The 27,286-nt window shown below is 26.1% G+C and overlaps 1 protein-coding gene and 1 long non-coding RNA gene across 3 annotated transcripts; one reads left to right on the top strand and one right to left on the bottom strand.

Moving 5' to 3' along the window:
• Positions 1-4,619: 4,619 nt before the first annotated feature.
• LOC126548973 (uncharacterized) lies at positions 4,620-15,970 on the bottom strand. Of its 2 annotated transcripts, none has more exons than XR_007603099.1 (3): positions 15,702-15,970; positions 15,528-15,652; positions 4,620-5,894 (listed from the first exon to the last, which is right to left on the bottom strand). It is a non-coding gene; the product is annotated as an uncharacterized LOC126548973 (long non-coding RNA). The 2 variants fall into 2 exon arrangements; XR_007603098.1 differs by having other exon boundaries at positions 15,528-15,640.
• A 162-nt stretch (positions 15,971-16,132) lies between these two features.
• On the top strand, positions 16,133-21,673 carry LOC114132285 (2-hydroxyacyl-CoA lyase 1). Its single transcript, XM_027997699.2, has 11 exons — positions 16,133-16,356; positions 16,436-16,662; positions 16,733-16,914; positions 16,975-17,151; positions 17,216-17,640; positions 17,895-17,970; positions 19,427-19,516; positions 19,585-19,732; positions 20,189-20,296; positions 20,371-20,494; positions 21,215-21,673. The coding sequence occupies exons 1-11, from the start codon at positions 16,294-16,296 to the stop codon at positions 21,308-21,310; spliced, it is 1,716 nt and encodes a 571-aa protein (XP_027853500.2). The 5' UTR covers positions 16,133-16,293; the 3' UTR covers positions 21,311-21,673.
• Positions 21,674-27,286: the final 5,613 nt, after the last annotated feature.

Here is a 27,286-nt window from a genome sequence, read left to right as displayed (position 1 = left end):
TAGTACAGGGGTGGCATACATATGTCCAAGAACTACATGGATAAATACAATGATACCAAGAGCCAAAATATTTATAATAGATAATTATAATAAATAAGAAAATTTTGATTTTATAAACAAGATGATGCTGTAAGTCAGCCACCCTTGCTACAGCACTATTAATTAAAACCAAACAATAAATATCTGTATAACATTTTATGTCATACTTATTATTGTAGAAGCAATTTTAATATTATATTGTATTTAGTTTAAATGGTTTTCCATTTGTTTTTATATAAAAATTAAAAATTGATTAATTTGACACGCTAGAAGGATAAAACATGATATTATATGTTTTGTGTACAAATTATCGAATAACTATATTATTTACTATCCAGATCTGATATCGAATTTAACATTTCCAGTTCCTGGTATACGATTAGACAGATATCGATACTTTCTATGTGCCGTTCCAGTATACTTTATTTAATAAAAACTCTCCTTTAATTAGGACATGCATGGAAATAAAATATTGATGTTTTTATTTATAACTCCGTAATTTTTTTTTAAACTATATCTTGATAATTCAATCACTTGTCGTATTGTATCTCTCACAACATCTTATTTTGTATATTTTTAGTATGTCTTTACACACCATTGTAATAGGGCTCGATCGTTAAATCATAATTAATCAATATACTAGGTAACTAAACATAATATTATATACATGTATATATATATATATTATACATTGTTTCCAGATTTTACGATATTAAATATTTCAAAAAATACTGCAAAATTTCATAAAGTAGAACAGAATTACGAGAAAAAATGTACATGGATACTAAATTCAATACCAAAAAAATTAAAATCCATGAACTGCAGAAAACAATTTACGAAAACCCAATAATCACTTTGCTGCTTTTTGTATAAGGTAAAATTATATTTGAAAATGTTATGATGGCACTAAAGATCAAATTTCTATGAAAAATGAAAACCAAAAAGTAAATGTAGAAATTCTTATTCTAATCAAAAAACTGATTTACTTGAGGAAGTAAATATTGAATTTGATAGTCAAGTAAAAATTATTTTTAAAAAATGAAAAAATTACATTCTATGTTTCTAGTTTGATTTGAAGTCTGAGTCCTCTACTAAGTATACCTTATATAGAAGAACAAGGGATATATTTAGGAGTTCAATCATAAGTTACAAATTCTAGTTTTGCAATTATAAATTATTATAAATAAATAACTAATTTTTTTTCTTTAAAAAAAAATGTGCAATATTTCACTTCGGGACCTTTATCTTAGTTCTTATTATAAATTGAACTTGTATAATATCACATAATATAAATATACTTTTATACTTCTATATTGTATTATTATTTTATGGTGTGAGATTATTTTAGGATTTTATTGATCTGAGTCTATTTTAAACTAATCTAATTTTGAACTAACTAACTATTTTCTTCTTATCTCCAATCTTTGTTACCTACTTAATTTATTTAATGACATGTCTACATCATTCTATAAATTCAACGAAATATATCTAATTATGACTTATTCCACGTTATTAACATTATAATGTGCTTTATCAAAGTTTGTAATTCATGTATCGTGAACACATGTATTACTATTATAAGTAGAAACCATATGAAACGAACTTATTACTATTTACATCTATTCCCATTAAATTTCTTCTTAATGTATAATAATATTCTCATTGTATGTAATCAACTCCATTGTGTTGACTTCCTCGTTTGAATTGCATTTAAACATATAGGTACTTGGTAATGAATATTTATTATGTTTAAATAAAATTACTTTGATCTTATTTCTCACCTACTCAAAAACTATTCAAATGTGTATAATATATTTCAGTCAATATATTTAGTATTTACCTTTATTCAGACTGTAATGTATACCAATAATTGATGAAGCAAATTATTTTACAGCCAACAATCATTATTTTGAAAGGTAGATATCTAGGTTCAAAATTGTATGTTATGAAGTTTATTGCTAAATTTAAATATTTTATTTTAAATTTTTATTTGTTTACTCTGAAACAGAATATATTTTTTTTTAACATTGATATCGAATATAAAAAAAATAATATTATTTTTTCACCACTTTTTCAAAAATGTCATGAGTTTATCCTTATTATAATAATCATTACTATTTTTTTAAATTTAAATTTTTGTTTAAGATAAAAAAAATAATAATAATACTGATATAAACTATTATATTATCAATGTTAATTAATATTTATTTTATTTTATGCGTTATCATTTTTATAAAAATATATTCTATTCCAAACTATAAAATAAAAAATGTAGATTACCTACGATATAATACTTACAATTTTCAAAAATCCAACAACAACCATAAAAGTCTTAAAATAATAAGTACAGTAGGTACTAGGTACCTATACAAGATAAAATTAAAATTAGATGTAGGTACACAGAAATAAATTTCCAAAATAGGTAATAATTTATGAAATACTTTATCTTCATTAATAAAAAAGCCTCTGTTATGTATAGTTGTTTTATGGAATAAGTGTTAACGATTGATTAAATTAATATTTAATTATAGGTCAATTGTACAGTGATTAAAACCACTAACAATGTTTATAGTAGAGTAAAGTGTTTAATTCTTTGTGGTTATTGGAATCCGTAATAACATTTGTTCATCGAAACGGTTAGGTTAACTTAGAAGCGGAATACGCCACTAAATGGTCAATCATCTATTGCAAAGACTTAACTTTACCACAAAATAAACCTTTCTATAACAGTAACGAAAATTCGATTTTCGTTTCATGTTCAAGATCCTTATTGAATCAGTAATTTTCACAATATATATGTATTTCAGCATTACTTAGATAGTGTAATTTTCTCACTTATTATTATTTTTTTTAACAAAATTATTTATTAGACCATTTATAACAGCTAGTTTAACATTGATCTTAATTTATAAGAAAATAATAAATAATGACATGAAAAATAAAAATAGTGAAGAGTCCTTTCCCGATGTATACTACTTTGTCATAAAATATTAGTTATAATATTAATAATAATAGTGAAATCAAATGTACTAATTGCTAATAGTGATGATCTACGTTTATTTTTTATAGTATAATTATTTTGGATAAGTAGGATTTTCGAGATTATCTGAAATATTGGCTAATGATAGTTGGGCCCTTTGATGATAAAAGTATTTTGATAGTGAATTAGACAGTTAATAAAGCGCTTATGAGTTTTGCTAATACCGCGACAACTGTATTTTTGATATCTAAGAGAAGAGTATTTTTGAAAACGTAGAATGGAACTTCTGAGATAATATAAAGGAGTTTGGTTTTTAATCTTTGAACACAGTTGGACATAGAAACTTATGGATTTTAACAATAACACTTATATAGCAATAGCTGGGTTGATAGTTTTACATTTTTTAAAGTAAAAATCAAACGAAGAAATTTAGTAAATATATTTGCTTTGTCTTGATCAGATATAGCCCAGGTACTATTATTGTTGTGCAATATAAGGTTGGGATTGAATTATGAATATGAAGAAGTTCTTTAGATGCTTTCCAAAGAGTACTATCTTTAATATGTATAAGTGTCAAGTGATGATGCGTAGTTTGAGTATGATTCAGATTTGTGATTAGTTATAAATCGTTTGAAATTATAAGCGTAATTGTGTTGTACTGACGTTTATCGGCTAGGTAAATAGCATTTTACCAGATCGCTAGTGCACTACATTTAATACATTTCAATGATATAAGGATCCTTTTATGAATAGAAAGTTGATGGAAATCTTTCCCAGAGGAAATTATACAATTTCAAACTTACTATCGTATGTTAAGTGACAGTAAATTAACTTCTTACTCCATCAATAATATAAGAAGTTGTTTTTAAACGAACTTTTAAATAAATGTTCTCAAATAAGGTGTCAATTTTTTCATAGTTCAATACTGAGATAACCTTGCTATCAGAGGGTAGAAAATCTATGAAAATCAAAAAATCTTTATGTTTGTGTACGAATTTCGACGATAGTTGTATTTAAAATAACAGTCATTTTATGACGGTATGTAGACCATTTCACTCAATACATGTAATCTTAATAAAATCAACATTTTTTAAGCTATTTATACAAAATACGTCTAATATTATAACTATTAAATTTTTATTGAAATTTAATGGGAAACCGACTTAATATTTTTCTTGCAATTACTAATTAATTAATACACTTAGGATTGAATCCCTGAAGGGAAACGTGACTTATGCCCACTCTTTTTTTTAACATTTCATATAATATTTGGTTAATAGTCCATAGATATTAAAATCCATACATTTAAATTGTAGGTACTAAAATGATTTTATTAAAATACGATTAAGCTGTATAATGAGTTATGACAAATATTCGTGTGTATAAAATGATGTATAGACATAATATTGAACATCTGAATACGTATGTATAAGTCAGTGGCGCAACCAGGAATTTTTCATGGGAGGGATCCAACAAAATAAACCATCTTAATTTTTATAAAAAATATATGTTTATACTAATAATATTATAATTTTAAATATTAAATAAGTGCTAAGGGGAGGGTCCAGACACGGAGTCCACCCCCCTGGTTGCATCACTGGTATAAGTACACTTTTTTATAACATTATGTTTTCTATTTCTTTAAAATATTTGTTTCTCTTCGTTACAATAACAAGACTGTAGTATAATTTAAAATTGGTAATATACATGACTTTATTGACCATATGCTTCACAATAAAAACAAAAACATAAGATGAGAGAAGACCTCCTATCACAGTATAAAAGTCTAATACAGTTTTTAGTATGATATATTAATTAAAATGTATAATGTATTTCTCTACACTTGAATCACGTTCCATGTTCACAAACACTAAACATACATCGATGAGTAATAATTATGTTCATTATTAAATGTAGTATTATTTATAGTGCAAAAATGATTTTATTTCGGTTAAAAATAAATGCACCCATCGTGACCCGTTTAAAATTATTTCTCGACCGGAGATTTACCATTAATAAGAATAGCGATGGTTTACGATTGTGTAACAGCAGTTTAGATGCTTTAATAAAATAGTATATCATAATATATATTGGCTGATACAAAGGTCTCTCTTAAATTGGATCGTTTTTTTTAATGACTTTAATATACCGGGGCGCGATGTTGACATATTTTGTTTGCTAACGGAACGATGAATTAGATGATTTATGAACAATTTCGCGATTTCAAAATCAGAATTAAAAATCTTTATTGCGTTACAATAATACCAACTTTTTTATAATCTAGAACCATAAACGATACGCTTTTTAACGCTAAAAAAATTATATATATAGTGTAAATCTATGTACTACTGCACCTAATAAATAAGTACATAAAATCCCAAGCGATCAAATGAACTAATGAAATTTTCGTCAAAAATAAATAATCCTTTTCTGTAAGTGTATATTATTTTATAATTATATTTGTATACAATGGTGAAATTATAAATTATTATCACCATGTAAATTAAATTACGTTATGGTGATTATTTTCATACTGTACCTTACTTTTTTAGAATCTCATTTCAATGTACATAGTGACTTTATTACAACATACCAAAATTCACTTATCACTTATCTGACACGGATTTATCGTTTCATGAACTCACTTAATAGACATCAAAAACACAAAATTATTCAAAATAAAATTACCTAATAAATACAAATAACACTTACATTAAATTTGTGAAAAATGTATTTAACTGTTCATCGTATCACATAAAGATACGAAAGCACTGGTGTAAGTGTTCTTCTTTATTTTTCACATTCTGATGTCTCAGATTATTTTTTTCATTGATCTTATTTAATGTATATTTTCAAATTGACAGCTCCAAAACACCTAGAAATCAATACCAAAATAATCATTAATTTTTGTTTTTGTTAACTCATTAGTTATTTAAAAATTGATCAAATAAATAATTAAACTAAAATTATTATGATATTTACAACAATATTTATACATTATTTTATTCTTGATACAACTATAGCCAATATATATTTGATATAATATTTGATATATACTAATAAATCACAATAATTATGTATTATGTATACGGCTAAACGTTAAGCTCGTGTATTTGAGAGGAAGTTTAATTTTTCTTCTGAAATGTAATTATTATCTTTGTATAGTTTTACTCAATCTCTATGGGATTATGCGCAAAGACAAGAGTCCTCATGAAGAAAAAAATAAAACTAATATTTACAAAAGTTTATATTATAATAAGTATTGTTTTTTGCCTGCAATAAACACATCATATTCAATAATTCAAAGTAAATAGTAATATATAAAATCATAGTAATTGTTGTCATCAATATTTTTTAAATTTGTATTTATCAGTATGATGAATAATATTAAGCAAAACATTTTTACAAGTATTTTATATTATTTTTACATCTTTTAGAACAAAATATAAATATAATAATATACCACGAAGTGGAATTTTTTGTATTAAGGTTAGGACTGATCAGAAAAATATAATCTGATTTGTTTATAAATTATTGACAAGAATAATTAATAACTAGTTAAAAGAAATGTTATAAAAATATAATTAAAAGAAAGGATCTAACTAAAATTGTACGCTCATCGCTGCAAAAAAAATTATCTCTTAAACTGTCAATTCTTTAAACAAACTAAGTAAACATTTATTATCTATCGCAATAAAGTATCTAAGTTTTTTAACTTAATTTTTTATATAATTTGAGTGTAATGGATTTACAAGATATATATGATGACTGCTTACTGATAAAATGATTAAGACCCTAATTTAATGTACATGCATATTATATATTATAAGTTATATATTATCATTATTTTTATTTTATTATTAAACGACGTATTTATTCTAGCAACGTACTATCTCAAATACACACATATAAAAATTATCATTCATAATGAATAAAATTCATTTTTTTTTTCAATTTTGATAATAATAAACAAAAAAAAAATACAGGAATTGCATTACCATATAATTAAATAATTTATTTTTTATTGCAATTCATTCAACATCGAAATTACATTTCTTATATTGTATAAATAAACCGAATGTACAACATAGTTATTGCCTATTGGGTTCATTGTGAAATCTAAAACAGTAGTAGGTTGTAGGTACGCTATGTGCATAATACATTTATTATAAAATAATCTTTTCCGATTATACGTTGTATACATTGTATAATGTTTATTTAACATATAATACCTATGTAATATCAAATTTGATCTATTTTTTATTCGCGAATGATCGAAATTAAAATTTTTTAACTCTTTATAAAGTATAATAATGAAAAAAAAACCCAAATTAAGGAAAAACGGGAATTTTCACACAAAACCAGTTTTTGACAAAATCTATATTTTGTTATTTAATTAATAGTTGTGTTATCTTGAAAGCTAATAACCGTAGATAAAATGTCCATGATGTGTTTGTATTATCATATAGTTTTATTTGCATAATATATATTTTTTTTTGAGCTATTTATAATAAATATTATAAATATTTAAATATTTGAATATTTTCAATTTTCAGGTTTTCTTTTTCAATGTTTTATAAATTATAATCAATAAAAAAAACATTTACAAATAATTTTATAGTGGAAAAATCATAAACAGTTGTCTTTTTATATTTAAAATTTATAAATTTATGAATAAGATTCTTTATAAGTAGGACTCGGATTTTAAAGCAAATGAAAAACTAAAGAAGCACACAATTGTTTTAAAAAATAATTTAAAAAAGCATAATTATTTATTAAAAAGCAAAAATTAACATGAATTAGTTATAAAAATGAATAAAAAAATTTGAAAAAAAAATTAAATTTAAAAAAAATCAACTACCACGTATTTCCCTAGATTTTTATTATTGAAACTGACTCTATTGTCCGACAGAATTTCTACATTCAAGCCGTTCGGGGTATACAGTAGTTATCCTACGGCCCCACTGGTTACACCTGTCAAATGTCAAATGCCATATATTATATAGAGCTACTTATTATTAAAAGTTCGGTGTGCTACCACCGCCGTGAAATGCTATAGTACAACCATAGACAATAAAAAAACCTAATAACTGTGTTACTGTCTAGTTAAATTGAAAAAAAATAATAATTGAAGATTCTTATTATTTCATTATTTTTTTTCTTCACTATTTATAATTAACTTCTTATTTATTTCTCAAATGACGGATAACAAATAAAAAGCTATACATATTTTATATTTTAAAGATGATGTATTTATTCTTGTTATGTACAAAACCAAACACAAATAATGTACCAACCACCAAAATATCCTCAACAATCAATGCATTTGAAACGAGCTGGATTACCTCAAGTTAAGCCCCAAATGCAAGTCAATTATAACATTCAGTATATGGCTTTGGCAGTTATCAACCGTCCGGAACTCGTACCATACTGCAGGCCATATCAATTAACCCCAAATCTACAAATGCGTAAAATAATGTACCGACCATCACGTAAAATTAAACCTATTGATATTATCGATCTGACATTAAGTGACGATGAAGAACCACCAAAAAAAAAAGAAAGATAAACAGAAAAATGAAGCTCAATTACAGCCACAAAATGCTGTTCCCAATTCTGAACAAGGATATCGATCATTACGTAAAGTAAGACCTATTGATTTTATCAATCTGACATTAAGTGACGATAAAGAACCACCAAATAAAAAAGATAAACAAAAAAATGAAGCTCAAGTACAGCCGCAACATGTTGTTCTAATTAAAAATTTGTCAGTAGAATGGCTAATTAATAATAGGTACAATTATTATTGATTTTGTGTTTTGTTTTAATGGACATACCATTTACAACTGTTTTACCTGTGTATTATAGTAATAAGGCTTACACATACAACCATATATATATATATTTTTTTTTTTTGTAAAACAGATTAAGAAATGTTTTTATTTTGTTTACAATTGTAATACCAATTTGAAATATGTAACATTAATTACCTACATACATTTTGTATGCAAACATAGTAATGTCAATTTTTAACCGAATTATCAATTGTTTGTATGTTGGTCACAGATGTAAACATTCTTCAGTATAATAACAACAGTGGAAGCGTGTTCTATAATGGTCGTTATTGTGTAGGTATATTAGATTCATTTTGACATTTTTTACTTGGACGACAAATAACTTCGTACACTTAAAATGTTTTGGCACTGTATATTTATATGTATTTTATGTCATCAAGTTTCAACTTAAACATTCTTAATTTATTTGTTGTTCAATGTTAAATTAAAATATTTGTAATTTTTTTTAATTAAGTTCACAAATTTTATTTTTACAGACTAATAACATATTGTAATGGTTATTGTTTTTTTTTTTTTTTTGTAATTAGTTTATTATAGAAAAATGACTAACTTATTATTAAATATTTTGTATTCCGAAAAAAGTGTTTTATTTCATGTTATGTACCTACCTAATTTATTTTAAATCTATTACATAAAAACTCGATTATTATTAATTAGTTGTGACCTCAAAATAATTAATAATATGCAGGTTAGAGCTTGATTATGGCTTATAATTTATATTTTATTTTGAATTTATTAATTATTTCAGTTAAAATGTTTGTTATATATTTTTATCGGATTTTTATTGAATTGCATATTACAGGCATCTGATTAATAGTAGAATAAAGACCTATAAAATTCAAAAAAATATTTTCTAAGAAAGAAATGTGACGGAAGAAAAAATTGGATAGTAATGGGTAGATCATAGGTAGATCCATAAGCGAATAATTTGTCACATTCGTGCAGGGGCTTAACATATATGTCTTATCCGTGTAAACACATATTTTTAAACGCTTCAACCATCTGGCGTGGCTTTATTACGTTTATTGTAACCTAACGTAACCAAACTCCCCTCCCCAATATCCACCTATGGGTAGAGCACATGTAAGTGGTAGATCATACGCTACACTAGCACCATTTAAACATTATATGATCAACATGAAGAGCCCATATTATCAAGAATTATCTCGCGAACGAGTACGTCTTTCGAGAAAATTACATCCATATTTGATTTTAAAATTTTATCGATTGTATTTTATTAGGATGTTCTCCTGTAAGAGCGTTTAATACACTCCGAAATAGCTTAGTAGCTTACAATTTTCAAAATATTATATATTAAATATTTTATTAGGATATTCTCTTGTAAGAGCGTTTAATACACTCCGAAATAGCTTAGTAGCATACAATTTTCAAAATATTATATTATATTATATTAAATATATGATTTGATTTTACTTGGATATTATCTTTAAGATCGTACAATACACTTAGAAATAACTCATAATTAAAAAATACTTACAATAAAATAATAATCATACAAAGTAATTAAGTATACGAATTGTAACACAAACACTACGTTCGACGGCGTCTACGGAGCGACTATAACCTTTACTGCGTTGAATAATAATAAAATACATAAAAAAAATAATATACTATACTAAAATAGAATAAAAAAATTCATCCCCCCTACAACATAGAGTGTGCGGTATATGATTGAATGTATTACTCTACGGCATTAGTATTACTGTATGGCATGGTATGACGGATCCACCGACCGAAAAATGAGACTCATAAAACTGCAGTTTTTAGCTCTGTCTCTCTTGCACTACACATACGAACAACGCGTGTGAGTGAGAGGTCCAAGCGCTGTGACGAAACTTAATGTATAATAGTCTCGCTATCGGATTGGGTTGTGTGCTGTTTTTTATCGGTGTTTCTTACGCACAGAAAGGAGTCTCTAGCGAGACTCTTTGATAAACAATTAAAATAAAAACACACGACGTTGATAACAACAATCGTTGTGTGATAATACAAATGATAATAAAAGTAGGTGATGATACGTCTGACCTAAGGTGGATATATATCCATCTTGGTCTAACCTGGTTCATAGATATAGTTTCGGCAGTCAAGAGGTGTTGCTTGACTGTAAGAGGTTCTCCACGTCATGTTTGGCACGGTGTTGGTTCTTCTTTTTACATAAGATGACTATAGGTAAGACATAATATTTGAGTGGCCTCTATAAGTAGTCTGTTTATATAATTACTTCATCTTTAAAATTGCATAATGAATGAGGCTTAGAGTAATATGTAGCAATGTTTTTGATTTATATGAATTTTTTGTTTGATCTAGACCACCATTCGAGTTCTCATAAATTACAGGTACAATAGGTGCTAATACTCTTATATAGTTGTCAATATGTGAGAATAAAGTTAGGTGCGTGTATTTTTGGTCATAGAGTTATTTACTGTTTCTCAAGCTAATTAGTCAACTTTTCAACGACATCAATTCAACAATGACATGATAGCCATATAAACTATATACTCTTGTTAGGTTTTGCAAAGAATTTACTTATTTTAATTGTTAAAGTGCTCCAGTGAAAGTTACACTTAAGATTGTTTAGAGTACTGAGCGAATTTGCACAAATGTTAAAAGTAAGGTCAGGAAATTGAATGGCTATGCGGGCTCCCTCGAGGAGTGCGTAATGTATTCCGTTGTATAAATACTATTATGGTTAAATAGTTTGTGAGATATGATTAAGTCGTCGTGTATGATAGAAATCACAACACCTCAGTTGGTTTTGGATACATTTACTTATTATTATATATGAATACTTAGAAAAACAACACTGAATTTTACTATCGTAAACAAAAATATCTTCCAGTTTTTTTTTATTCAAATCATGAATTTACGTGGAAATAAAAACTTTTAACTTTTGGCATTTTTCTACTACTAAAATAAACAATAATACTAAATATTTTATAAAAAAAATGCAAATTTATTCCTGGTACGATAGAACGATTGACTTAAAGTAACTGCATAATTTAAAAACTTGTACGTACTACTACTATAGTCTACGACATCTAATTATTTTTGTCACTTTCATATCGATAAATTAAACATTATACAACTTATAATTAAAACTAATTTAATCCGTCCTTCTAAAATTATGGTATAAAAATAAATATTAACCTTTTAAATATTAATAACGATAATTACATTTAAAAAATCAATTAAAAGTAGAAAAATAAAAGAATTAAAAAGAATGATAGTAAATAAAAAACAACAAACATTTCCTATATTTGTACTTAGTACTACATATTATGAAAAAAATGTGTATCTAATAATATATAGTATAACATATTATTTTACTAATAGAAACAAAAAATAAAATACGTTATAAAATGATCCGAACTCAACTTAAAATTATTTTATTCTTTAAACAATAAACATGGTTATTACTTTTAATTTGTTTATTTAGCTTTTTATTTATCACATACCAAAATTGAATTTAAATATTATGATAATATTTAATTTTACTTAAATAGTTAAATAAATATTTATGAAGTGATATTAAGTAATGGAATTTATTTATAAATTTATTACGTACTCAAATTTTGATTATTAAAACTTTTAATTATAATATAGTTAAAGACCATATTTTTAATCATTTAGATTTTTTAAATAAAAGAGTGTCTTATGATAATTCAAATTTCTTTTTTCAAATGAGGATCAGCTTTTTTTACTGTAATTTATTAATCAGACTATTCTTTTAAACATTTTAATAATAATATCTAAATCAAAAATTGAACAAATGTTTCCTAGTTATTCAAACATAGCTATATGTAAAATTATCTATTGTACACACAGAGTATACTAAAGAAAAATATAGCCTTTAAAATAGTATTATAATAATATAAAAATATATTGGCCTAATACTATTAGGTCTAGTATTTATTATACAAGGACAATTTTCACTAACCGTAACATTTTGATATTTATTATTAACATTTTCAAATAATCATATAGTTACCATATTTTCCAAGACTATTATCATTAATATAGGTACAAGGTTAAATAAATCAAAAATTCCCTAGTTTGTATTTTAAATTGCATGTAACATTTTCAAATAAGCCTTCTGATTAACAATTTATGAGAAAAAAAAAGAGTGATTCTCATTTGAAAAAATAAATTTGATATAGTACAAGGATACTCCTTAAATAGTTTAAAAAATTGAATTATTTGAAAATATGGCCTTTATTAATTTATTATATTATAGATACATGCGAATTTCAAAAGTTTAGAATCGTAATAAATTCACTACTATAGAAAAATAAGGATGAGCATACTAATCACTTTATTTAGTTTTATTTATTTTTTTTTTTTAAAGTATATAACACGAAAGTATGCCACATAATAATATAATACGGTGAGTGACTCGAGCCGTTGGTTGGCCATCGGCATTTTATACTGAATTTATTATGAAATACTGAACTTTATTAATTAAATATTGCAGTATTATTTATTATTCAAAAAATTGTTTAATCAGCAGTAATTATTAATGACTGTATAGTAAAAGTTACGTTTAGCTAAGTAAATTGAAAGCCTTACAATATAATATTAATATGGTGTTATTTATTAAGAGAAAGTAATATTATTATGTTTAAATATAGTAGTCGGTCGATTATTAAGTAAGAAGAGAGGGCTTGTACTACAGACGAATATTAAGATTTTGTGGTATTACCGCTGAATTAGAGATGGGGCGTGATGCTCTGAAAATCTTTGCTACCCCAAAAATATTAGTTACGCCACCGAGACCATAATTTATAATATAGATCCAAGTGTGCGCACGTTCCGTATTGTCCTCGCAAATAAATAATGATAATATATATATTACGTAGGCGCCATAATATATTGTATAAATATTAAATTATAATATATTATCATATTATAATACGAGGGAGAATATTAATTTATAATTTTTTATAGTTTGTGCCGTAGACGGCACGTCATCGTCGTAATCACTATTTTCGTATAATATTAAAATGTGATGAATTTTGATTATGTTTTATATATTTTTTATCGGTCCCGTTCAGTTTACTGTTGCACCATTGCACGATTGCCGAAGGTAAACAATCGTTTTTAAAATATTAAAACACTGCGTAGGTACCTACCGGCGTTGATTTATTTGAACAAAAATATCTTGCGCATAAACATAATAAAAACGTTGATGACGTGTATACTCGTAGGTACTTAGTATAGTAAATTATTTAAAAACGGAAGCGAACTGAGTTTGAGGTTCACTTAAAAGTTAAAATATTATGCCATGTTTGTCTGTTTTATTTAAATTCTTTGCACAGTCGAAAGAGGGCGGATTTGATTCACGGAACCGTATAACTGCACTGATACGGTTTACACGGGACCGTAAAAGTACCGTTTTGGTTGTCTTTATTTCTATTGGATTTATTATTCATGACATATTTCGGCAAAATAATTAAAACGTACAGCTGATTAGTGTTGTAGGGAATAAGGATTATTATAAATTTAATCATATTACCATAAAAATTGATTATATTCACTCATATATAGTACAAGATAATAATATTATTATTGTGAATATGAAAGTAATAGACAGCAGATAATTGCTTAAGACGGGGGGAAGATGGATGTAGGGGAAATGTTGTCAAAACAGAAGAAAACTGCAATAATTGTGAAAAGACGATAAACTGATGAAGGTAGTATAGGTACCAAACTACTAAATTACTTTATAAATTATATTATGCAAATATATTAGCAATATTATATTACTATATACTCCGATACTAGTGTTATGTAGGTACTGTTATATTATATTTGAAATTAACAGTAATGTAATAAGAAATAACAAACTATTATGTTAATCCTAGGACTTAGATGGGCTAGACGTATGTCTATAGACTATAATAATTGTTACAATATTCGCCAGTTAAAAATAGGCATAGGTATACAAATAAATAAATATATATATCTTTTTAAAAGATTTTTCTCGAGTTGTGGGCCCAAAATATTCGTGATCGATATATATTAATGTTTTTAAACATTTTAATTGGAATAAAGTTTTGAACAGTTTTAGTGTGGTAATAGAACTTACTGCGAAGCAGGAGTGTGTACTGAGTTAACGGCCAATGGATAGTAGATAATAAATTTTCAGATAATAATCATAATAATACATTTTATAGGTTCAACCACATAAAACCATTTTTTTTTTTTATCAAAACAACAGATTTACATAATATAATAAATATTACAATGGAAAAAAAACTAGTTTTAATTATTTCAACCCCAATAAGTGTAGCTTGTGGTGGGGTAAAAGAGTTACAAAAGACATTTTAACTAAACCAAAGAAAATCAAAAATTTCAATTAATGAATAAACTACAATAAATATAAACTGAAATGTAACAATTACAAAATATAAGAACATACCTACCTAAACTTTAAATTATCATTAACATAATTACATATTAACATACATTATGATTAAATTAGTACATTCAATGGTAACCAAAATTTAATAATTTGAACCATTATTCAATATAGTATATTAATTAGTCATGTTTTACTACTCTAGTCTCTTAGCGCGTATTCAAGGCATTTATAATATTACTCATTACACATACTAAGTACTTATGTACCTTACCTTACACGTCTATGGAGGTAAAATTGCCAAATGTCAACCAACGAAACTGCAACCACTGAAATCCGACCACTGCAATATGTTCGACTTGTTCAATATCCGATAATTGTATTATACTTCGAACAAAACTTTAAACATGTTAGGTACTTTAAAGTTGAAGTTTTAATAGGTACCTACCTAATATTATGCATTTTTTATGACATTGGTACCTACTAACTGATTGGTTGACGATACTCTTCTATTAATGTATAAATCCGAAAAATATGTTATATAGATATGTAATTAAAAAATATATTACAATAAAAAAACCGATAACCGATCGGCCTTGAAAAAAATTTTAAATTAGATTTTCAGTTCGTTAACGTTAGTTATTCATAATGACGTGACCAGCAACAGCGCCACTAACATTGCTGTGGTACTGCTTATCAATCGTTAGTATCTAGTTAAACGTACTATCACAGTATCACTATTCACTACAATAATCATAACGATTATATTTTTATAATTTAATACCATCTACGTACCTAATTATTTATTATTTCCTGTTTTTCTGAAATCTAAATTATAATTGCTAATTGCATGCTATGATATAATATTCATTGCCGACTGCTGTTATACATATATATTTTTTTTTTAGTAAAATAGATCATTATAGTTTCTGAGTTTCTCTCAAACCTTTAATTTAGTTATAGGTAGGTAATTTGTTAACATAATATTTTAGTCGTTTCTACTTCATAAGGCATCGTTCATAAAATCTAACTGCCAAAATATGTCCAACGATGTGGAGGATATCGATGGAAATAACATTCTTGCTCAAGCATTACAACATCAAGTTAGTATTTTATTAATTATATTTATGTCATTATACCTTTAAAAAACAAAATAAATTGATTGTTTCCATGCTTATATAGGGTGTCGAATATGTTTTTGGCATTATTGGCATTCCAGTCATTGAATTCAGCATGGCCCTGCAACAAGTAGGTCTTAAATACGTCGGAATGCGCAATGAACAATCTGCAGTATATGCAGCCCAAGCAATCGGTTATCTTACTCGTAAACCCGGTGTTTGTCTGGTGGTGTCTGGCCCCGGATTACTTCATGTCACGGCCGGAATGGCAAATGCACAAATCAACTGTTGGTCTGTTGTTTATAATTCTCTAACAATATTTGGTGTACAGATTGTTTTATAAAAATAGTTATTGATTTAGGCCCCTTTTGGTAATTGGTGGCTCTTGTGCTGAAGATCATGAAGGAATCGGTGGATTTCAAGAATGCAACCAAGTCGAACTCAGTAGACCCTATTGCAAGTACAGTGCAAGGCCCCCAAATGCTGCCCTTATACCTGTCCATGTTGAAAAAGCAATACGCTATGCTACTTATGGTAGACCAGGTAATAACGTTTATAATCCTTTACTAAGAAAACCCATAATTGATTAAGTTTTTTCCATAGGTGCTGCATATTTAGATTTTCCTTCCAATCTACTATCAGCCCGAATTCCTGTTGATAAGGTAGTGAACAAACCATTAATCTCACAACCTCCAATAATATTTCCTGATATTCAAAATATTGAATCTACTGCAGAACTGTTAATCAATGCCAAACGCCCTCTTATTATTGTTGGCAAAGGTAAGAAAAACATATTTTAAAATACAACATTACTTACTATATTTTTAAATATCAATGCATTTAGGTGCTGCCTACGGCCGTGCAGAGTATCCCATAAGACATTTCATTGAACAATTTGGCTTACCGTTTATAGCTACACCAATGGGTAAAGGCGTAGTGCCTGATGAACATTCTTTGAGTGTAGCATCTGCACGTACTTACGCTTTGCTAAATGCTGATGTCATATTGTTACTTGGTGCAAGATTAAATTGGATTCTACATTTTGGTAAACCACCAAGATTCAATGCTAATGTAAAGTTTGTACAGATAGACATAAGCGCAGAAGAGTTACATAACAGCCAACAAGCTGCTGTTGCAATTCAAGCAGATATGCATGCTGCAATTAATGCATTAAATGTTTGTTTATCTGACAAAAAATGGAAAAATATAAGAACTGAATGGTTGGATGAACTTAAAGAAAAATGTTTGTCAAATAAAAAATATGTAGAGGTAAGAAATTAAGTTAATGAATATTAGTTTAAATCAATTTTCTATGATTTGAATAATTTTTCCATTTCATTATTCATGGCAACTTTGCTGAATAGATACTTTTTCTTCATCCGACATCTAATACTCTTAAAGAGCTTTGACATTACTAAATCACTATATTAATAATTACATTCAATAAATCATTATTGTTCAAATTGTATATTTTCATAAATACTTAATTGTGCATACTAAATAAGAATTATTTTTATTTTCAGTCAATGATGAAAGATACATCTGTACCATTAAACTACTACACAGTTTTTCAACATATATATGATAATATTCCAAAAGGTTGGTTTCACCTCATACATTTATGATTTTATGAAACTTATTATGTATAAACTCAATATTGATACATTAATAGTTTATACAGTAATATTAGCTATTAAGTATATTCTAATTTATACGCTCCTTTAATATTTTACAAAAAATATTTATTCTTTTTATATCTAATGCAGTAATGTTATAAAATAAAAGATTTGTAGAAAAATAATGAAATAATAATTGAGTACTTGTGCATTATCGCGACTACCTTGATGTCGAACACATAGCGTACAATGCATGTCTGTTTAATATGTGTATACTGTATAATAATACAAAACTATCTAAAGCTAATGTCAATGTATTTATTTATAATGTTGTTTGTTACTTGTTAGCAAAATTATGGGCATTGTTTTTTTTAACCCTGTGACCTACCCTAAGTGGTGTTGCATAGCAAATCGAGGGATATTTCCGTTTTGGCCCCTAGGCCCTAATTATCCTTAATAGAATTAGAAATAGAATTCATTTGCAAAATGTACGATTAGAGTGGGACATAGCATCGCTATAACCCATAATATGTGGTAGTCGCGATAACGCATAAGTACCAATAATTGTCAAACACTACAATTATATTTAAAAAATTTTAAGATTCTATATTTATTGTTTTTACTTTCTGAGTATTATTATTATATTATATTTGTGTATCTAATGAGTTTTGCAATAAGTTAAATTTAAAATCTGAATCTTTATTTTTCTTTACCTTTCTAGTTACTATTTTAATACTTTTTAATTATAAAAAAAAATCAAAATATATGTTAATATATTACATTATTTTCATTTATTTATTTAAAAGAAAAAATATGCATTGTGAACTTGGACTACTTATACTGTTAGATCTAAAGAATAAGTGTAAGCAAATAATTCTAATTTATAGTCAAACACTTATAATATATTATAATTAATAGGTTCACTAAAAGTATATTTTTTTATATTAAATCATCTGAAGTTGATTCCTTCTTGTTGTATACATCATAATATTACATTACTTTATACATTACTTTACCTTATACACAATAAATACATTAATTAATACATTTTAGGTACTAATTACTAGGTATAATAGTACAATACTATTATTCATAGTAATTAAAAATTCTATTTAAAATATAACTTTTTGTTTTAACTCTGGTTTATATTTTATTTTTAATTTCTTAAGAAAATAAACTTATAGTTCTGACTTTAATCACAAGTTTAAATCTGTGTTTTTTGAAATTGTTGTATTTAAGTTATTCTGTGTTTTGTTAATGTTTTTTCTTTTCAAAAGTAATACACAAACTATATTTTAATGCAATAATAAGAGAATTTAAGAAGAAAAAATAAAATTATTATAAGTATTAGAGGATAAACCACCCATTAGTTACACTTATTCTAATAAATAACTATAATATTGATAATCAAGAAAAATAATAAATGCATTTATTTACAGATTGTATTATTGTAAGTGAAGGAGCAAATACAATGGACATTGGTAGAGCTGTATTATTAAATAATTTACCTAGGCATAGACTCGATGCTGGTAAGTTTAAAACTAATTAATGATAATACTATTAATGTTCTAATATAAATTATTTATTTATTATTTAGGAACATTTGGCACTATGGGAGTTGGATTAGGATTTGCTATTGCTGCTGCCTTATGGTGTCAAAAATATGAACCTGGAAAAAGAGTCTTATGTGTTGAAGGTGATTCAGCGTTTGGATTTTCTGGAATGGAAGTAGAAACAATGGTCAGGTTAGTCATATATTTTTTACTTATTATCTATATATTATGAGTAATTTAAAAATATTGACTTGCAATTATTTTTTAAACATTTTATTGAATAAAGATTATTGATAAATTATTATTGCATTTATATTCTAACTTAAACAAAGATTTCATATAATTTAAGATGCTATAATTAACCAATTAATCATATCAAATATTACTTGTGAAAATATAATTTATTAATAAACATTTTATTATTGCACTTATATTTAAATTAGATATTTGAATTTTGAATAAAATAAAATAATAATCCAACATTGTTTTTTCAAATGATAAATTATTATATAATGTTATCAATGATTTGATAAGGTCATATGCCTTATACAACTTGGTGTTGATGCATTTAGTAAATCATTGATTGAACTTAATGAATATTATAATATTTTAAGCTTTTGATATTATAATTTATATTTATAATTTTAGATACAAATTACCAATTGTCATTATTGTTGTTAATAATAATGGGATATATGGAGGTGTAGATGAATCCACTTGGAGTTTGGTGCAAGATTCTGAAAATTTAGCTGATGTGTATGTATAGAATATAATATGTTCTATTTTATTATTGGTGATATATAATTTAAAATTGTATTATTATTTTTTAGTATTCCTCCTAATTGCCTATCTGTTAACATACATTATGAAAATATTTTGACTCTATTTGGTCGCAAAGGATATTTTTGTACAACTGTTGAACAAGTTTCTAATGCAGTGAGAAAAGCATTTATGGTAAATATTTTATTTAGTTATTTTTTAATAATATTGACTTGATTCAATATTAAAGTATTGAAATAAAATCAACAAGAGAATATGGATTATAATATTATAGAAGAGAAATCTTAATACAGATTGTTTAACGTTTCCTTTTTGTAAATTAAAAAGTACATTCTAAATAATATTTTAATTATTTAATGTCTTAATATTATGTTTAACTGTAAAATATAATTAAAGTAGTAAGCATCTAATATGTTTACTCTTTCATTTGGAATTCAATGACTTAATTTTATAATCAATATTAGAATACATAAATTTATTTTAATTTTAAATAATGTAATTATTTGTGTGATTTGTATAAAATTAAAACTTCTAAAAACTGTGTAGGTTCTAATATTTAACAAATAACTATTACCAAGTATTTAATGTTAAATGTTAACTTAGTAGTCAAGTAAAAATATTCAAAATACGCAATAGACAAACATAAATAATTATTCTTGTGTAATAATTTAATAATAATAATTATTACATATTATTATTATTATTATTATTGTTAATTTGTGGTTTTTTTAATATAACTTTCTGTATACTAAATTTATAGTACCTAAATGTAGTTACACTTATATTTAATAGAAAAAGAGAGTTATGTTATGGAATATCTTTATTTATTTATTATAACCATACAAATATTTTTGAGTTACACCATATATTTATACAATTAATTGTTTTTGACAGGATACAAGTGGACCTTCTTTTATTAATATAATGATCAACCCATCTGCAGATCGCAAACCTCAAAACTTTGCCTGGCTAACTGAATCAAAATTATAGAATATATTATAGAAATACTGCCGTTGTGCCTTACACTGGATTGTAAACATACTTGCCAATAAAAAAGATCTCTCTTTTTTTATTTGTTCTAAAGGTAGTTAAGGTGGTTTTGTTTTCAAATTTAACAAACAATTCAACCATTCTCTCAAACCTGGTTAAAATACTTCTACATGGTGAAAGATAATAATATACAATATTGTTGTGCATTAAATTTAGAACATTTTAAATGTTAATTTTTTTATTATTGTGTTAATTTTATGGTTATTATTGTATGAGTTTATATTGTGATTTGTTATTTTATACATATATATAATGTATACTGCTACATTGTATTTATTTACAATATAATTGTTAACATTTCGATTTTAGATTTTATTCCATTCCCAATCTCATATAAATGACTATCAGCTTTGAACAATTTCTGTTTCTCACTTATGAAAATTAATATTAGTAATTAAAAGTACTTTGAAACAGTATAAAACCAAATGTTTTATGTTATCTTATACAAACTTTAATTATAACTTGTAAGTTAAAAACTTTCATTAAAATAACGGTTTATCTTTGTGTCTTAAAAAATACCATTCGATTACTTTTTAAATATAAGTTTTTTTTTAATGATCATTACCTAAAAACATTGCTCAACTTCAACATTTCTCACTTTGTCCATATTGATATTGAATACTTGAAACTAATAATTGTAAAATATCCATGATCTATACACATTCTATACTTGCATGAAATATGTTTTTTGTCACATATAACTATAAATAACTATGAGTTTTTAGTGTATCTTGTCATTAAATAGATGTATGAATTTGAATTCAATAATAAATCATTATGTTCAAAAATAATATTGTAAGTGAAAACGATAAGCCAGCCTATATTAATTAAATTAAATTGTAAATTATTAGTACACTTTATAAAAAAATTAGCACCTTCGAACTCATTACAAATACTGCATGGTGACCGTAGGAATAAATTTAAAAAAATGTAATTACTTTTTCTATAAATATAGATAAAAACCTACCTATTCACTGTATCGAAAATTTTGAAAATTGAATACAAGATCCCTCAAAAGTTATTCTTATATCTGTATAAAAGTATTGAAAATATATATCTACAATTTTTTTTTTTTTTTATAGATATTTGGAATTAAAATTTTGATGAATTTCATCAAAATTGCAAAAAAGTGGAAACTGTACTTAAAAATTCATAAAATGTTTCTTTTATTTATATCAAAGTTTTAAAAATTTATTACAAGATTCCTCATAATAGTAGTTCATACTAAAATCATAAAATCTAAAAAATATGCAGACAATTATCTTTTATAGACATTTTAAGTTCAAATTTGACGACATTACTTATATAAACAGGAAATAACAATGTTAATTATTTTCATACAAGTAAAGGTAATTTAAAAACATTATTTGTGGAAACTTAAAAATAAATGTTTATGTATATTTTATTATTATGTACCATAATATAATTAGGATTTTTATTTTATAATACAATATTTTCAGAAAAAATTATATCATCATACTGTAATACTAACAGTGAAATGACTTCAATAGCTATACTTATATTAAAAACAATATCTCATAAAATGTACTTTGTTGTATAAGTTGACTGACCGTATCCACTCAGTAGTGTTTTTCGTGTATCTACTATGATATAGCACTCAATTTAACTTTTTAACAGTGACTACACTGTTGTACTAATGTACAACAAAGCGGTATCCATTTGCCTACATTTTTTTTTCACTTAATTATCCAATTTCATCAAATTTGACATTAAAAAGTTTTATGTAATTTCAATATTTTTTATTTCTATTATATGACTATAAGTGAATAATCTTGTGTTAAAGTTTTAATAGTAGGTATCTAACCTAACATTATCCTAAGCTTTTAAAATCATGTTATTAAGATAAATCAATAGGATGCTTACCCATTTAATTATTTGGTTGAAACTGCAATAGTGTCTATAGTTATTAGTTTTTTTTAATTGCATAAAACAGAAAAACACAATTGATTTTGTTGAAAACCAGTGTTATTCGAGTAGGTATTCTTTTTCAAAAAAAAAATTTTTTTTTAAATATTTTCACTGATGATTTCACGAATGAAATATTATATTTTTAATTTTCTAAGTACATAGGTACTAATTTTAATTCACTACCTGTCAGAAATAGTACTCATATTATAATCAAAATTGTAGAATTTTGAACTGTAAAAAGTTTTCTTTGGGCATAAAAAAAAAATCACACTCATTGTGAAAATCGGTACATTCATTACTACACTAGGAATCTAAAATGTAGCTGTTCAAATATAAAATCTTGAATAAAAGTATTTGAACTACCATAAAAACCGTTATACTTGACATTGAAAGTACACCTGTCTCATGCCAATTCAAAAAAAAAAAGTATTTGAATACCTGCGTATTCATACTTTTTTGCAAACGGATGAGTACTTCACAACACCGACGAAGTGGCACGAAGAAAGAACTCGCCACTGTGAAAAATAAAATTACTCAACGTTCTACAGTTTTACGATTGCACGTCACCAGTGTCAGTATTATTATTGTCAGAAATCGGAACACTGCGATTGTGTCAGATCCCAGGACGGTCACACGAGATTATTGACATTTACCTAATACCGTTTACTCGCACAAGTCGGCGGGAACGTTAAATTTATTAGCCGCTTTTAATTATGTGACGGCTCTCCAAGTGCACCCAACTCCATTAGCATATTTATCACACATAAAGGTGCCTCTGCGTACGCAAACCTGTCGTGAGAACTCGACACTTTCTGTTTTATTCGTGTGTTATAGGTAAGCTGTACGTGTGTTATATATCGTTATGCAAGTCGCACGTGTATATTACACAGTTTTTTGCGTACAGAATTATTTAATCAATATTATCTCAAGGCTTTTTTTAATATCCTAATGACTTATTCCGAATAAAATATAAATTAATTAATTTTTAATATGGACGAAACGGTGAACGGAACCGCTCGCGTAGCAGCAGCAGCCTAGAATGCGATACACCTACCTCGCGTTACGTATAGGTACCTATACCCATATACCTACGTATTAGACCTAACTATACCTACCTACTTCGCTTTGCTGTATAATGTATTAAAAATAACCCGCTGAATAATATTAGTATTAAGGTCTCGTGCAAAGAGTTAATTTAGATTATTTCTACACATAATTTACGCAAAACGTACCTAAGTGCTCGGTGTTAAATATTATATGACCAGCTATATGTTATAACGCCCTGCCACGATAGGGGCGGTGGCCGGCGGTCCCAAGGGGAGGTGCGTCAACTGAGTGCTGACTGACTACGGTTTAAAATAATGAACTGCACATAAGACTATTTATATTTGATGTGCATAACGTTAATCATTTAAACGTAATTTTACACAGGCCTATCTGTTGAGTGTTTAAAAAAAGAAAGATTATTATGATAGATATTACGAAAAATACAATAAACCGCTTCCTATAATATAGGTCCTATTACCTATTACTGTGTTCGATTGTTTGGTTTAAATGCCGCGGGGTTACCAATTACGCTTTCACTCTCGGTGGATGACAGAATTAAATCGATTTTGATTTTTTTTGATGTTGCAATTATTTATACAAAAAAACTGTAGATACTTGAAATTTTTAACAAACACTATAAAGACATTTTGTGAACTAATTTGGACATTTGTAGGTGATATTCTAGATATGATATAATATTATCGTGAACGTTTTTTTTTTTATATTTACGAAAGCTCGTTAAAGGTACGCCCGACGAACATTGTAGAAAAATGTAAAAAACATTTCTTTGCGACGTAGACGCGTATTGTAAAAATAGATTATTGTGCAATGTTATTTGACGTGAAGATTCGAAAAAAAAATTTTTAAACGTTAGAATTAATATCGTTGAATATCGTCTACTTTTAATCATCTATTGATTAGCAAATCGCATCTACAATAATGATTTCTCCAATACATATTATTTTGTAGTTATAGTCTGCATACTTTCTGAACACAGGGGAAAATTTGATAACTTTAATACATACGTTAATATATACCGTCCACACCCGTGTTTTGCATTTGCAATGGCATTCTTTCGGCGGATGTAATTATAATATATTGCAGTAGGTATTATGAATTGTCCGATTACACTTCCTTATCGGTCTGCCAAAACAAATTGGTCCATTCGTTTTTTTTTATCTCTCGAAACTTGTACACCGGTCTTACGGTTTACTTTGTAACAGCATAATATTATTTTAAATCGTTCCCGAATATTTTCATAATATATTTTATAAACGGTTTTTGAATAAATAAACGCGTGTTTACAGCAGCTGATGTAATACATTATTATCATTGCGTTTCGTTATATATTTCTAAAACGATTACAATTTTCAGGAAAATTATATATTTTATTTAATATATACTTTAGAGTACTTTTTATTAGTGATAAAAAAAAATGTATCTTATATTATAGTTGATGTTGATGAGGGTCCATACATCATATATTGCATATTGTTATAGACTGTATAACACTTATATATTATATACTCTATATGTATCTTTAATCTATTTATATTCGTATACATTTTATATACTGTATAATGTATATTATTATTTTAGTTTTCCTTGGGTCAAATACTAAAATATCCGAAATTACGTACAATTTTATGTCTCCTATACATCCCTTAAATTATTCATAAATGAATTATTGGACGTCAGATAAAGTTATTGCACGCTCCTTATTTACGTATTTTTACACTTTTATAGTATAGAAATTCGTACGTGTCTCTGTAAAGCAAGGTCGTCTTCAGATCATGATATGTTTTTCGCCCACCGTATAAATAATATAGATATAATATGTTTAATGTGTAAATATGACGTATGCAATACATTTTATGTATGTAACTCCCTCTCTTCCCCAAAAGTGGCGTTCAATTCCACGTGAAATGGAAGAGGTGTATAACTGCTTTAATACTCCTTCAAGTGAGGTTTCTATTTTCATTCATATTATTATACCAGCGATATCAGTGCCAAAATAAAATTTAAAGAGTAGTTTCGAATTGTGTACCCTTGTCTTTTAATCTAGAATTATTTTAAAATTATAATAAAAATGTTTTTTCGAATTTAACACGTAAAAAACGATTTCTATAATATTACGACGGCTTGGTGAGTTATAATATTATTCAATACATCAAAATATCTTCTGCAATAGATACCCCACTACCCCACTACCCGAGTTATCACTTATCATACAATCATACGTTTTTGTATAAAATATTTCTAAACTTTAAAATTTTAAAATAAACAATAATGATAATATTGTTCAATTATCAGTAATAGGTATGTAATATTATCATCTATTTAAATGGAACTCTCAATCCTTTTATTTTGTATTTATAAAGTTAAGCGTGAGAGCACTGTATATTCCAGAACAAGGGCTTATTTTTTTTTAAACCCTGTGTACTTACAGTTTAATTTTTTTATTTTTGCTCCGATGGGAGTTGAGAGGGGAATGTTTGCCCCAATGCCCAGAGGGTCCTTAATCCAAGCTTGATTTGTATTTACCTATGTGTAGTCCTGTATACATAGGTATATTATAATGTATTATAATTTATTAAATTTGTCTAAAACGTTGCAATGGTAGACAAAATAAAATCGAAAACATATTTTTCAAGTCTGGGCGGGCTGTAAAACTCGTTATAATAATAATATGCTAACGTTTTTTAACGATCGTCCGTTTAATGTGCCGCGACGACTCCGGTTATCATTATTATGTATACACATATATATATAATATTATAGTATTAAAACATTATTATTTCTCCTATACTATTCACTACTTATAGGTATTAATTATCGTGGTATGCGATAGGTGCACATCGTGTGTATACGACAATAATTATATAACACCGCGTATCGATACGAATAATTATCGCATCCGACGCAGTATTTATTCATTTT

The sequence above is a fragment of the Aphis gossypii genome, chromosome 1 (assembly GCF_020184175.1).
Source record: "Aphis gossypii isolate Hap1 chromosome 1, ASM2018417v2, whole genome shotgun sequence".
Classification (NCBI taxonomy): Eukaryota; Metazoa; Arthropoda; class Insecta; order Hemiptera; family Aphididae; genus Aphis; species Aphis gossypii.
Note: the sequence above shows the minus strand (reverse complement) of the source record. Positions and strands in the feature narration are given on the sequence as shown.